Source organism: Mustela nivalis, assembly GCF_964662115.1.
Source record: "Mustela nivalis genome assembly, chromosome: 12".
NCBI lineage: Eukaryota > Metazoa > Chordata > Mammalia > Carnivora > Mustelidae > Mustela > Mustela nivalis.
Window position 1 is genome coordinate 33,928,190 of NC_139031.1, and position 15,000 is coordinate 33,943,189.

A 15,000-nucleotide genomic window follows, 5' to 3' on the forward strand; every position below is an offset into this window, starting at 1 on the left:
TCCATCTACCTTCAAGCTGACTTAGGTCCAATGGAATGATAATTAATTTTGCAGACAAACTACACTCAAGTTTTGTCAGATGTTATTATACTTTGGCATATATAAGACAGTAATGAAGAAGTAGTATTAAATGCTTTTAGTGATCTAGTGAGATCCTCCATTAGTGGTCAGAAAAATGGTTAGCTTCTGTCAACACCTATTTTACAGTAGAATTCAAAAATTTTCCTAAACACCTTTTTAGTCTCGACTTTTTTCTTTGTTTTATATTCTTCTTGCCTTTATCCTTGCTGCTGCAAATAACAGTTTCTAACTTAGCTTTCATTCAGTGGAAAAGAATATATCATAGAATACGAAAGAATACCCATAAGATGAAAAATAAGTATGTTATACATAAGCAATTGCCCTCTGCTGGTTTTTCATTTGGTGCTGGGCAAACACAGAGGGGTTCTACCAGTTTGTTTGGGAATATGATGTGAGAAAGGGGATTTGGGACTCTTAATGTATTTTCTACTATCCTTCGTTATTTAACATATATAGGCTAAATAGTAATAACGAATGGATTCCTTTTATTTCAAACCAATGGATATGTTGTCTGATACCAAAGGAAAGCTCAAGCTATCCATTTATTTCTAGTGCATTTCAGAAATAAAAATCCCACAACAGTATTTTCTCAGAAAACTTTTTATAATAAACACTAGATACAAAGTTTCTGGAGAAGAGTAAACAAGAAAACTGGGAGCTAAAAATCTTTCACAGCTTTTTGACTTGTCTTTCTTTTCCCTTAAGACTCAATTCTCCCCAGAATTACAAAAGAAAAGCAAAATCTTTTTTCCGAGAAAATTCGTATTAGTGGTGGTGTCTTCTTCATTTTGTTTTTCACACAGACACTAAACTTTTTTCTGAATAACTGAACTTGATTAACTTAATAAAATATATTATGTCTTCGTAAATTTCCGACACATGTTAAGAAAAAGACAATATCAGTATGGAAATGTATTTGATACATACTTTTTTGCAGTACTGGGTACTGGCATTACCTCTATTAACAGAATATATCACAGATCTCTGAGTAAGAGAATCTAAAGCATATCATAACAAAAATGGACTGAAAGAAAGACCTTACAATCTACTGTCATTTGTTCTGTCATCTCTATAAAGTTAATGGGTTGGAAAAATAGCCTTTGGAACCAAAGTTGGTATTTAATTGAAAGGAAATGCTTTTTAATTGTAATTTCTTTCTTTTCCTTTTTTTTTTTTTTTTTTTTTTTTTTTTGCCCCATCCACCTATAATTTCTCTTAGTTTCTAAAATATACTGGCATGAATGTGAGAAAGAAACATGGAGCGTAAAAGGAGGGTTCATATTCATCTGCTTGTTAGTAATAAAAATATATATAAATATTTAAGATAAAAAAAGTGTTCCTTTCCATGTACTATAAAGGAAATGACACTGAAGGGTAAAATATGTGTATTTTCTTAAAAACTTACTCTGTCAGAAAGAACAACTTAGAGCAATAAAATGGTGACCATGCTAGTTCTACAGCTTAAATAGCCATATTTAAGAAATAGCAGCAACAGTCCTCATAAGAATCTTAATGATAAGAAATAACATAACACTTTGATAAGGATGAATACATTCGAATGAAGAAATATGAAATCAGCTGTTAAAAAATTAATGTCCCTCTATTTTGTCTTTGTTTTAACAAATGTTATTTTCTTAGAGAGGAAAGTGTGAGCAAAGTTATCTACCATCTGAAATGCCCTCTTTGCCTAAAACAGTTGAATCAGTTTTCATACCCAACAAAATGGTAGCTCACTACTTTCTGGTATAAAAGCAGTGCAATTTTTTTTTTTTTTTTTTAATTTAAGGCCATTACAAATGCCAACGTAACAGAGGAAGCAAATTTTCTTTTAATTGGTCAGAAATGAGAAAAAGTTAAAAAAAAAATCCTTGTGGAAGTCTTACTGTAATTCCGTTATAAAGTTATTATGATGCCAAGTACTTGTGGCTTGTTGTTAAGGTGCTTTTACTTTATACCCTGTAGTCTACCATTTGTAAACACATCTTTTTGATGTTTCTGCCAACATCCTGGCAACAAAGCAGTGCAATTTCAAATGAGCTAATTAACTTAATTGTTGATGAAGCATGAAACAGTTCATTCACCCTGTTAGCTGCTCCATGACAACATAAGAGTCTCAGCCTGTGAAGTTACTCATCTCCATAAACCTATCTGTAGCTCTCTGTTTAGATCTCTTGTATAGCAGAATTGTGCATGGAGAATGTTTCATAAAAGATGGATATTCATTTGCAACGGAAACTCTTAAAATTAAAAAAAATATATATCACTGTAAGAAGAAATTAAGGATACACCAAATTTTGATTTTAAGTGAGAGAAGCCATGTAATTGACCATACAAATATACAGCCATGCACATTGCCCTCTGATTCTGAGGGCAACAAGTAACAACTAGATGAAATAGATTTATTTCTTAAAATGTTAGCCTCTTCTAACTTTCATGTCATCATTCTTATTGTTAAATATAAATATGTTAAACATCATTATTTAAAGTCAGGAAGAGCAAGATTGCAATTAAAAAAATCTGTAAAATATGTCTGTTCAAAATTATATATATTCTATGACTCCTCATGTAATTTTACTTAAAATTTTTATTAAAAACTTGAAATTTATTAAGACTCCACCACACGTCTCCCAATTATTAATGACACGATTACTGTAGGCTACTATTTCCCATTCATTCAAAAACTCTATAGAGTGATTTGTAAAATATTTTGATGAAGAGGTAAAGACGAGGTCACCTTCTTAGCCTGACCTGGGCCATGTACTTGTTGGAGCACAGAGAAGCGCAGAGTGAGCCCCAGGATGGACTTTCACTTCCTCTTTTCAGCTTTGTCTTATTTACAACAATGTGCCTAACACTCCCACATAATCCACCCCCTTCCCTAAAAAAGGTAAGGAACCTACTTTAAAAACTGTCCAAAATCTTCACAAATGCTTTCACAGCCTGGCCATTTGCAAACTCCATGGCCGTACAGAGTGTGAGAAGCCCCAGTCTCCTCGTGTGACGAGCTGTAGCAAAAGAACACGGCGTCAGATTCATCTCAAAAAGCTATAATCGTTGCAGGCTGCTAGCGCCTGTCAGGTTACGATCAGTGACAAACAGGTCAAAACAGGTCAATTCAGCTCAGAGCAGTCAGAAAAATTTAATCGTTCTATTGAATAGTTCAACTGCCAAGGCTAGATGATGTTCCAATTAGAGGAGAAATAGAGCCAAAGATGACTGTTAATAAAGGATGAAAAACTAAGAGGACTGTATAATATCATATGCTAATCTTGCCATATGACCTTAATGTAACATTTACCTCTAAATAAAAAATATATATTCGTATGTGGTCAAGTGAAATAAACCTGTGTTTTTAAGAAGGTAATAGGACAGCCACCATAAGATTTTTGAAATGCTCTTTTTAAGGATGATATGGACCTTTAGGATCATTTAAATTGCTTAATATTTATGTGTGGACCATAAATTATATTTCCACTAGTTACAGCTGATTAAAAAAAATTCTACTTTGGAACAGTATTCATTAGCTATATCCTTCTGTAATCATCAAAGACTTTTGATAAGTGAATATTATGTCAGATTGAGATTCTAGAAAAATCAAGCAACTTCTGCAATATATAATCATCAAATTCATCTCAATTAAAACACCAGCATGGAAGCATTCAGAAGCATACCATTTTATAATAATGAAAACTAACAAGAAAAATTTTTCATGATACTCAAATGACCACCGGAAATACCACCAATGATAGCATCCTATTTTAAACCGTTCTGTAATTAAATATGTGTTTCTCTAAAAACAAAATTTGTTTATGAGAAAGAATTTATTGCCGCCAGGCAGGAACTCACATTACACAACAGAATACTATCAATCCACTACACTCAAATATGTAATCTTTACAGCTAAACACCACAGGAGCCTAAGTCACTCTGTTATGAAATCCTGCACTTATGTTTCATCCCTTAAAAAGATATTTTTCATGTTGAGCAATGTTTTAGCTTATATATTTTATGTGAATTGCTTTAAAGCCACCTGATTAGATGGCTTTATGCTTAAATAAATGGAAGTAAATGGACAAAAGTACAGGGTGCTCCTTTTACAAGGCCAGTTTTTATTCAACTAAAGTAAAACAGTAAGTTGAAAATTATCTAACATAATATACTCAATGTTGATAACTGAAATCAAGTAATTTTTCCTTATGAATTTTGAGTCAAATTTATTCAGTTTTCACCGTAAGTTTATGTCTATATATTTATAAATTCCATCAAGTTACACTAATAAAAAAGGCCAACCAGATATTCTATCTTCTAGTTTATTACACCTGTGTTTATATCCTTATGTATATCGAATCTCCGATACCTACGGACGTGTTCTTAAAAATATATTAAGCACATGTTTTAAAGCATATGCTAAGGGAGGTGGGGAAATCTTTAATTATTTAATTAATTACTCAAAAGGGGGTTCTTAAGTTTAAAAATGGCAAAATATTCCCATTTCAGCAATCTGGTTCATCACAACATATTAGCCATAAAAATATGCTGACACAATAATTCCACATGCACTTATTAAAAAATAAATTTCTTCAGGCAAATTCCCCACTAAATCCATCAAATTGCCAGCATTTGAACTGCTTTCTGTAATGAAAATAATATATAAGATAAATAATCTAAAGGTTTCTATTTAATTTGTTCTATGCATTCTGCCCCTCTTAAGTACAAATCATAATCTTTAGTTTTATGAATGGTAGAAGTAAAAGTTGGTGACAGATAAATATAGAATAAATCTCATGAGATTTACCTGTCCCGCCTTGCACTTAGGACTGAAGACTGTCCATTCACTATGGAATGATGCGTTATTGGTGGTGATGCTTTGGAAGTGGTGGAGGAGGTAGTCGAGGAGGAATTGTTAGTAGTGAGGTCTAGCCCTCCATGTTTAATGCCATTGTCTTCCATACTGTGAACTCCAGTCACTTCTTTCCATAACTGCTGAATCTCAGCAGGACTTAGGCCAGCTATAAAACAAAAGAGAGCCCCACTAATATAACAAGGTAAAGTTCATATAACGAGCTTAGTATTATTACTAGATTAATGCCGACAAAAGTGATGTTACCAGCAGAATTAATATACAATAATAAAATCACTTTATGCCATCAGCACCATACCCTTTCTCGTGAAAAATCAGTTATTTGCTCAAGATTACCAATTTGGGAATGGTAGGGAATGATCCTATTGGAAATAATATCAAAGATTAATGGGAAAAACCCAGCAAGTTCTATTTGAAAATTAAACTATTCAACTTTTAACAGTAGCTTTTACTTATTGCTGGTATTAAGTTTTTATCAGTGAGCAACTGAAAAAGAAATAGAATTGGAAATGAGATGTATCAAAAGACATGAAAAGAGAAAGGGGTAAGAAGGATAAATAAAAGAAAAAAAAATTAGGGAAAAAAACAGTAAACATTCAACTCAGAAGGAAAATACATTTGACAACTTTGACAAAGTTTTAGTTTGCTCTTTCTCAGACGGGCAAACAAAATAATTGAGTTTCACTTGGCGGTGCTAAATAAGCCAATAATATGATTACCTACATGGATCAATTAAGCAGATAATATGGAAACTTCATTTTTTGACCGACAGAATAAAAAAACTACTCATTTTAAACAACACCCTGTCTCAGATCATGCAAATTTACCAGATTTATGAAGAAAGAAAACAGAAAATTAAGGCACAATGCTTTAGCTTTTAATTATAATTTTGAAATAAGGAATTGAGAGATTATTGTCTATGGTCTTTGACTTCTAAAATAGTACTTATATGTGCCAAGTACTATACCTTCATGTATTCTTTCTATACCTTATGCTTCTTAATCCTCACTAAATTCAATGGAGTCAATAACTATATTTTAACCAGTTCATGGATAAGGAAACAAAATTTCAAAAATGTATCCAAGGTCACAAAGCTTCTGTGTGGTAGAGCTCTGATTTAAATCCAGGCAGTCTGATTGGAATGCCTTCACTCTCGAAATATTATATTAAAAATTAAAAAATTACCGAATAAAGATATCCAGGGGAAAATGCAGTTGCTATTATGATTGCTATCCCTTATTCAGCATCTGCTAAAGTCAGTCTGGTTCTTTACATTCAAAATCTCAATTAACCTCACCTGATATTAGGAATCATTACATTTTACAGATGAGGGCACGGCGTGGAGGTTTAGAAAGATTAAAGATGTTACCAAGTCACTACACTCGTAACTAGTGGATAGAATTCACACCTAATGCACTGTGGCTCCAAAATCTAGGTTCTCTATTATTAAGTTCACCTACAACGTCTAACATGAGGGTGGAAGTACTAGTCAAATCACCCCCACCCCCACCTCAGATGCTCTAAGTGATATGGATCAATCCCCAGGTGTGCGGGAGAGGACCAGGATAGAACAGGCAGGGGAGACTAGGGGATGGTAAGAAAACATGATGGCGAGGACGGTGAGCCCTCTCACCTCTACCCCTTTGGGTAGAAAAATCATCAATCCAGACATCGTGGTAAGTAGCCCAAAGTGACAGAAGAATTCTCACTGCTCCAAACATAACTTCTGGTCAAATTATTCATCACAGTGGTAACCCTAAATTGCTATGCCTATCACAATTTCTTACAGATAGCTTTACTGAAAGCTATCATTTTGGTGATTCTGGCTCCCGAAGATTTTAAAACACCCTAAGACTGAAGAAAAGGCAAGCTAACTCAGGTTTCCAGTTATTAAAAACTATTTTTCATGTATAAAAGAGAATGGCTTCATAAAGGAGGGTATTTCTCGGTTACACAGGAAATAATTTCTTTATAAAGATCATTCATTATTGCTTTAACTCTAGCTTTAACCTAAGATTCTGAAACTCTTCTGACTGTAACTTTTTGATTACCTGTCTGTACAAGTTAGGTGTCCTCACAGCAAAGCTCCACTAGCAAACCCTGTCTCGTGGCAGCATCAACAACGTCTTCTGCATGGGAGCCCTCACGATCTGACTCTGCCTCTCTGCCCCACCATCAACTCTTGCCTAGACCATGGTTCTCCTTTCCTGTCTTCCTGCTTCCCCCTTGCCTTGCTATAACTTACCACTCTTCACATATCAGCCCAAATTTATCGCTGTAAATGCAAATGCAAATGTAAAAATGTAGGCCATTGGGATCTCCAGGCAAAGCCTCCAATGGCTTTCCAGAACATTTCAAAAAACAAAACAAAAAATAAGCAAACAAACAAAAAACACAACAAGATAAAAGGGGAACCACCACTAACAAAAAAAACCCCTACTGTGGCCTGTCAGATGTTGGCATTTATTGTCTGGGTCTTACCTGCCTCTCTGAACTCACCTATCGCTTGCTCTCTACATTTCACTCAGTTACCCCAGCTTTCTTTTGCATCTGAAATGCATCGAACATTTGCTCCCTTGCCAGCTTTTGCCCTGGCTCTTCCCACAGCATAGGTGACTCTGCCGTTGCTCTCCTTACTCCCATCACTCAGAGGATTCAAGGGTCACCTCCTCTGAGAGGTCTTTGACCACCCCACCAACCACTGCCCCTCCCCACCTTGCCTTCTAGCATTCTCTGTCACCTCACCCTGCTTTCTTGTCTTTAAATCATTTATCAGTCTGAAACTATATTATTCGTTTGTTTGCTTTACACGTTATCATCAGTTTTCCTCTATGGCAATGTAATCTTAAACTGGTAAGAGTAGTGATTTTTTACTTGACCTATCTATCCCCAGTGCCAAGAGCAGTGCCTGGTATGTGTTCAATAAACAGTAGTTGATTTAATTGATTACAACAGATTCACACAGATCTCGAAGGCATTTGGGTCTTCACGTGGAAGTTCTGTGGATCTTGAAGGCCATAGTATTCATGGGCACTGCCATCCTGGAAGGCCCATGTCTAAAGAATTATAAAGATTCTGATAAAATTTTATATCTTGGCTGAAGACTATTAGGTATTTTTAGAGACTATATCAGTTAAAGATGTTATTAATAATTTAGTTTTTGAATTTCATTAATAATTTAGTTAACCTAAGTATCCACTTACCTTTTAAAAGCAGACTTCTCTTACACTAGTCATTTGTGTTGAAAATTAGTGGTACCAGCATGATATCACAATGATATGGCAACAAATACTAAGCACATAAACATTTGATGAATAAGCCACCTGTTCACTATCCAAATAAGGATCCTTAATTAATTGAAGAAGAAAATGGTTTTTAAAGATTACAGATAAGGGGCAGAGAAGAGATGATGTCCGAAAGAGATTCCTTTTAGTGGAAGTGGTTCCCTAAAGTGTCTGGATGGAAGTATGATTCACTTGCGGACATTTTAAAACTTTCAGTGCCCTGACCATAGTCCAAACCATCGAGATCACAGTTTCTGGAGGTAGGACACAGGCACCAGTCTGCTTCCGAAGCTCTACACATGATTCCAATGTGCAGATCATTTGGAAGGAAAACTGTTAAAAGCAAACTATCATTTTGCTTACAAAACTATTCACATCTACATTTTGGTTAGCTTTTTTCTATGGATATAAAACTATGACTATGAAACAATGAACTGATCACTTCTTCAGAATTTTGAAAGTTTTGTGAGTTTTGAAGTTTCAGTGATTTGCAAGAATTAACTGATTTTTCAGGCAATAATAGAACACATTCAGTATGGCCCAAACTGTGTTCTACGCAACAGTGCTCTTCTAAATAGTCCTAATCGAAGAAATTGAAGAGGTCTGTGAACTGTGTCTTGGGGACTCATGACTAATGTTACATGAACATCTGTTCCAAGATGTCTAGGAACAACAACAACAAAACTTTGAGTCTCTTGTTCAACTCAGCGTTTTACAAATCCATTTGAGGATTAAAAACAAAGATAACAGGAACAAACTCTTTCTACAATTATACTGATTTATTTCAGTTTTAAATACTGGATGTAGGCTTAGGATTAATTATGTGATCTCCGGCCAGCCCCTCCCTTGAACAGCAGGTTGCCTATTTATAAACTTGAAGATTTTTTCCCCAAAATTAGCTTACTTCAAAACTAAGCTTTGGGGTGCTTGGGTGGCTCAGAGGGTTAAGCCTCTGCCTTGAGCTCAGGTCATGGTCTCAGGATTCTGGGATCAAGTCCCGCATCGGGCTCTCTGCTCAGCGGGGAGCCTGCTTCCTCCTTTCTCTCTCTCTGCTTGCCTCTCTGCCTACTTGTGATCTCTCTCTGTCAAATAAATAAAATCTTTAAACAAAACAAAACAACAAACAAAAACCAAGCTTCTGTTGATACAGCTTCTCTGACCCCCAACTCAGTCTTCGTCTCTGTTTTATTAGAAACTTGCCCAGTGCTTCTGATATACCCATCACTGTTTTCCACGCTTCAGTGCTAATCTAAGACCCAAGCTACTCTTATATTCCCATTTGAGAGATGAGAACACTGAGGAAGAGAAAAGTTGAGTAATGAGCTCTAGAGCTAATGTGTGGCAGGGCTCCTCGCATTTTTAGGTTTCTGCTCACATAACCTCTTTCTAGGACTCTGTGCTTGGCCACCCGGTCCAAAAAGTTCAACCCCACCCATTTCCACTTCTTTCTTTTGTCCTATTTTTTTTTTTTTTCCTTAGCACTTACCACTACACATGTTAACTTAATTTACAATGTAATTTTTGTGGTGGCAGGAATTTTTGTCCATTTTCTTGACTGCTTTGTCCTCAGTGCCTGTAGGAGTGTCACCATGCTCATGGATACATCCAGCTCAATGGATACTGAGCTGTTCAAGTGCCCGGAACACCAGGGGGCTGGCAATCTGGGAAATCAGTGGACTACCCATTACAGAGTAATAAGAATGACTCAATTTTCTTAGTAACTTACTTCAAGGATACATACAGACTATCCTAGAGCCCAAAAGTTGTATGATAATGCAATTTTAAAATTAAAATTCCATGATGACAGAAAATCAAGAAATGATAATGGGTGATAGCTTTGGGATGACAAGTTGGGTTTACTCTCATTCACTGCCAGTACTACAAATAAGCATTAAAGGTCTGTTTTTCTGGAAGTTGAATGAATAAAAGGATGAATTTCTAATCAAATCACATGTAATACCACAGGTAAAGCAATTAAACAATAATTCCTTAATCCTGGATTCAGAGTATGTGGAGTAACTACTGGGTGACAAAGCGCTGTGCTAAGAATTAATTAAAATTTGATAATTCACATCTAGATTATATATCCTTGGGGCACACAAGGTTTAAAAATTTCAATGGCTTTACTTATTGGTAAAAATTACATTAGCAGCTTTTTCACACTCAAAAATGAAAGATTCTTTCAATGTCCTTTCATTTGCTGGATCTACTAATTAATTTTTAATATTAAATAAATAATTTTTATACATTATGATGTAAAGTAAGTCTACTGTGATTTTTAAAATTAGCTTATCTTATTTAACAGTACTTTGCTTATGTTCTGGGGTTACGTATAATTAAAAGTGATGAAGGCAAACTTGGGTAGAAATATTTGTATCATTCATATATTTTGTGAAAACAATTTGATATTTAATGATCTGAATTACTGAAATATTATCAGGTGATTTTTCACTTTTCATCTTAAATTTTCCATTAAAAAACATTAGGACATGCACATGGCCAAAATAACTGAACCATAAAGAAGGTTATAGATTGCAAAATTAAATTTCCCTACCCACCCTCTCTGCTTCCTTGTTCCCCTCTACAGAGGCAACCATTATTCTAGTTTCTGGGCTATCCTTCAGAGATCTATGTGTTCATTTATAATTTGCCAAACCTAACATACTATTGATTTATATTTGACCAGGGCCTACTTCAACCTGCAGGTGTAGTGCCCGTCTCTAAAACATGTGTTTAATGAAAGGTGCACTGAGTGTATATTTGCCCAAATACTGAGTTAGAAGGAGTAAAACAGCTGTTTGGCTAAAGCTGAGACCAAAGGCAAATATCTCCACTAAAGAAGGAACTTCTGGGATACTGGAATACTTCTGATACATATAAAAAAAATTCCTTCTATGATTTCACTATTAAAATTTTTATAGGCTGCATTTTTGAAGTTTGATATTTTACTAAAAAAAAAAAACCCATAAATTTCTCAGTTTTCCCCATCATGAAATTTAATATGGCAAAATTGACATTCTGCTTTGGAGTCTTCCTTCAAGATATAAAGAAGTGACAAAGAGAACTTTAAAAAAAACTTAGGGCCTAAATGGATATAAATTCATTTTAATGTATGCATGCTGATAAACCAATTATGTGACAATTAGAATTATGATATAATATAATCTCCATCTTTCTATCTTATTTACATCTTCTCAAAAACTAACTCAACCTTCTTCCTATTTCCCTATGTATTTAATGTTTTGTAAGTTAGTCTTCATGTTTTCTTTTCTTTTCATTCTTTTTTTCGAGAGGGAGGTTAGAGAGGACAGAGTGAGAGGGAGAGAGAGAATCTTTTTGCATTTTTTAATTTTTTTAAAATTTTTATTATTTTTTTTTTAATTTGACAGAGAGAAATCACAAGTAGATGGAGAGGCAGGCAGAGAGAGAGAGAGAGAGAGAGAGAAGCAGGCTCCCTGCCGAGCAGAGAGCCCGATGCGGGACTCGATCCCAGGACCCTGAGATCATGACCTGAGCCGAAGGCAGCGGCTTAACCCACTGAGCCACCCAGGCGCCCGAGAGAGAGAATCTTAAGCATGTTCCATGCCTACCTCGGAGCCCCCACACGGGACTCAATTTCACGCCCCCGAGATGATGATTTGAACTGAAATCAGGAGGCAGTCACTTAACCGACTGAGCCACCTAGGCTCTGTAAGTTAATTTTTATACATAAAATTAACAGCATTCATGATTACCTTTGCAAAGTTTTATTACTGGAATAATAAATGTACATTTAAACTTGAGCTTACTGATGGAGTTTTCACATGTAAACCCCCAAAGGGGAGTTTCCTCTCCAAGTCGCAAACTGGAGACGGACTGGTATGTAAAAAGGAATACTAAGATGCTAACAATAATTCTGCAGGACATGCATTGTTTGTACTGTTGGCACTGTTACTCTGATGAGATACAATGGTGATCTCTGCAAGCACAGGACCACAGATCAGGCAAAAAAAACAAGATGCCAGAAGTGATGGTGAAATAGGCATTTGGCTATTTAGATTTCCATAAGCAGAGAATGAGTCAAAGCCAAATAGTTGATTTTGGCCAAATACTCAACCTAAAGACAAACCTGAGCACATGCCTAACTCAGCATAAATTATTAAAGTAATAATTATTTAAAGTAAAATACTTTTACTTTAAATAAAGTAGATTTATGCTTTTTATACTTTACTGCTTTAAATAAAGTAGTAAAGCATAAATTATTTAAAGTAAAGTATTATATTTTACTTTAAAAGATTTCATTTTATTTATTATTCAACAGTTCTCTCATTCCAAACTCATCTAGTTCTAGAAGGTGTTGTTCACATTAGTGCTGGCTAGATAATCTAGCATTCCCTGTTTGGTCTTTCCAACCGGTCACAAAAGCATTATGTTTTAAATCAGTTTTATAAATTCAAAAACATGTGGAAAGTTGGAATGGAAGAAAGTTTTAACCACATATATTTTAGTTTCTGTAGTCTTAGGAAGCCTGTGACTATACTGTGTATTGGAATACAGTGACTTCTATCTCATGTCAAAAACATATCTAAATTTGAAGTGTGTGCACAATAATTTCCTATTACCTATAGACAGTGGTACTGAACCATGATAACATGTCACAAAGTAACTACAGCTGACATGTAAACTGTACTATCCATGAGTAAATAGCTTTATAATCAGTATTTGATATTGATTTACAAATCCATCCTTTTGTATTTGACTCCTGTATACCCACACTCACTCCATATGTGCATTTAGAGATAGTAATTTATTGTCTCTTTTACATTAAAATCCAATATTATAGTAATATTCATGATGACTTTAAATGCGTAATAGTTAGGGGCGCCTGGGTGGCTCAGTGGGTTAAGCCGCTGCCTTCGGCTCAGGTCATGATCTCAGGGTCCTGGGATCAAGTCCCGCATCGGGCTCTCTGCTCAGCGGGGAGCCTGCTTTCCTCTCTCTCTCTCTCTGCCTGCCTCTCTGTCTACTTGTGATTTCTGTCTGTCAAATAAATAGGTAAAATCTTAAAAAAAATGCGTAATAGTTAAAATAATTTACTTTAAAGGGTGGTACAATATATTACATCATCTTGCAATACAGAGAAAAATGTCTATAAATCTCCTACTTTTTTTTATTTTATTTTATTTTATTTATTTTTTTGACAGAGACAGACACAGCAAGAAAGTGTACACAAGCAGGGAGAGTGGGAGGAGAATAGGCTTCCCATGGAAAAGGGAGCCTGATGCAGGGCTCGAATCCAGGACCCTGTGGTCACGATCTGAGCCAGAGGCAGATGCTTAACAACTGAGCCACCCAGGTGCCCCTATAAATTGCCTACTCTTACCAAAATTATTACAATTTTGTTACTTCTGTCTTGAAAGAAGTTGCAACTTTAAAAAGTACCCTGAGGGGGTGTCTGGGTGGCTCAGTGGGTTGGGCCTCTGCCTTCGGCTCAGGTAGTGATCTCAGGGCTCTGGGATCAAGCCCCCCATCGGACTCTCTGCTTGTCGGGAGGCTGCTTCCTCCTCTCTCTCTGCCTGCCTCTCTGCCTGCTTGTGATCTCTCTCTCTGTCAAATAAATAAATAAGATCTTTTAAAAAAATTAAAAAAATAAAAAGTACCCTGAGGAGGCTGTGTTAAATCATAGGAATAAATACTTCACATATGGCATATTTTTAAAGGCACAATAAGATCATCATCATGTATAAATCCTATGTGGTTGCATGGCTAATCAATCAGCCAACCAAAAACTTGGTGCAAAGTGAACTGGGAAACTGATAATAAAAGTGTTTAAGATATTTGAAATATTTTAATCTGAACTCACCAGTGGCTAAGGCAGAAATAATTCCAGGCTTACATTATTTAACAGTTACTTCTCTACTTTCTTCCATTCCAATTTTGGGATTTCAGCACCAAATTATGCAATTATGTTCCTTTACTACAGCTGGTTTATCTGACGCATTCTGCCTATGTTTGGCTGGTGAGTCTCCACAGTGGTACTTTTCGAGTTACTTCATCTAAACAGCGAGAACACAATGATGACTTCATGTTTTTTGTTTAAAATATAAATATTCTGCTTAACCCAGGTGTGTTTTCAGATGTGTTTCCTTTTCCTTGATGTTCTCTATCTTGTGCATTTAATCTCTCATAACATTTCATGGACAAGTAGAAAAGAAGGAAAAAATGATAATTCTATTTAAAAAGTTCAGAAATAAGAAAAATTTTATTTGAAAACTATTAAAATGGTTATATCATAATAATTTCCTTGTTTGGCAAGATATTTGTATGCTTGTTTTGGAAGAATATCGCACTTAAGTTGAAGTTTGCTTCTGTGAACATCTATTTTAAGCTTTCTTGAAGTGTTTGTTTCAATGCTTTTACTCAAATAAAATCACAGTAGATCATACTTCTCTCTACTGAGGAGATGCTTATATGATTAGATTCTAAATATAGGTTTTCATATAAATTTTATTGAAAAAAAACGAGATAAATTTATTGATTCTGATTTAGTATAGTTTCTACTAAAGAAATCCATGTTTACATTGAATTAATTTATACACAGCTTTCTTGTCTTTAAACTTATTTCTTCATTCGTCCTCAAATGGTATTTATTTTTGCGAAGAACAACAATTTATGAATAGAACATTAATGGGCCCAGGGACACCACAGTTTATTCCAATTCTCTTTGGAATGGTGCAGAAAAGTGGGTTTATTGCCTCATTTTTCTTTGACTACTTAAACTTTATCTTTCTTGAT

The 15,000-nt window shown here is 35.1% G+C and overlaps 1 protein-coding gene across 40 annotated transcripts in view; it reads right to left on the reverse strand.

The window, feature by feature from the left end:
• The window catches only part of FOXP2 (forkhead box P2), a 547,754-nt gene that overhangs the window by 46,461 nt on the left and 486,293 nt on the right, over positions 1-15,000 (reverse strand). For all 40 annotated transcript variants that reach the window (XM_082692999.1, XM_082692975.1, XM_082692972.1 and 37 more), the window contains 2 exons: positions 4,877-5,090; positions 2,982-3,086 (listed from right to left, as the gene is read on the reverse strand). In XM_082692999.1, the coding sequence (XP_082549125.1) occupies positions 2,982-3,086; positions 4,877-5,090 (319 nt within the window). The remainder of the gene's footprint in view (positions 1-2,981; positions 3,087-4,876; positions 5,091-15,000) is intronic.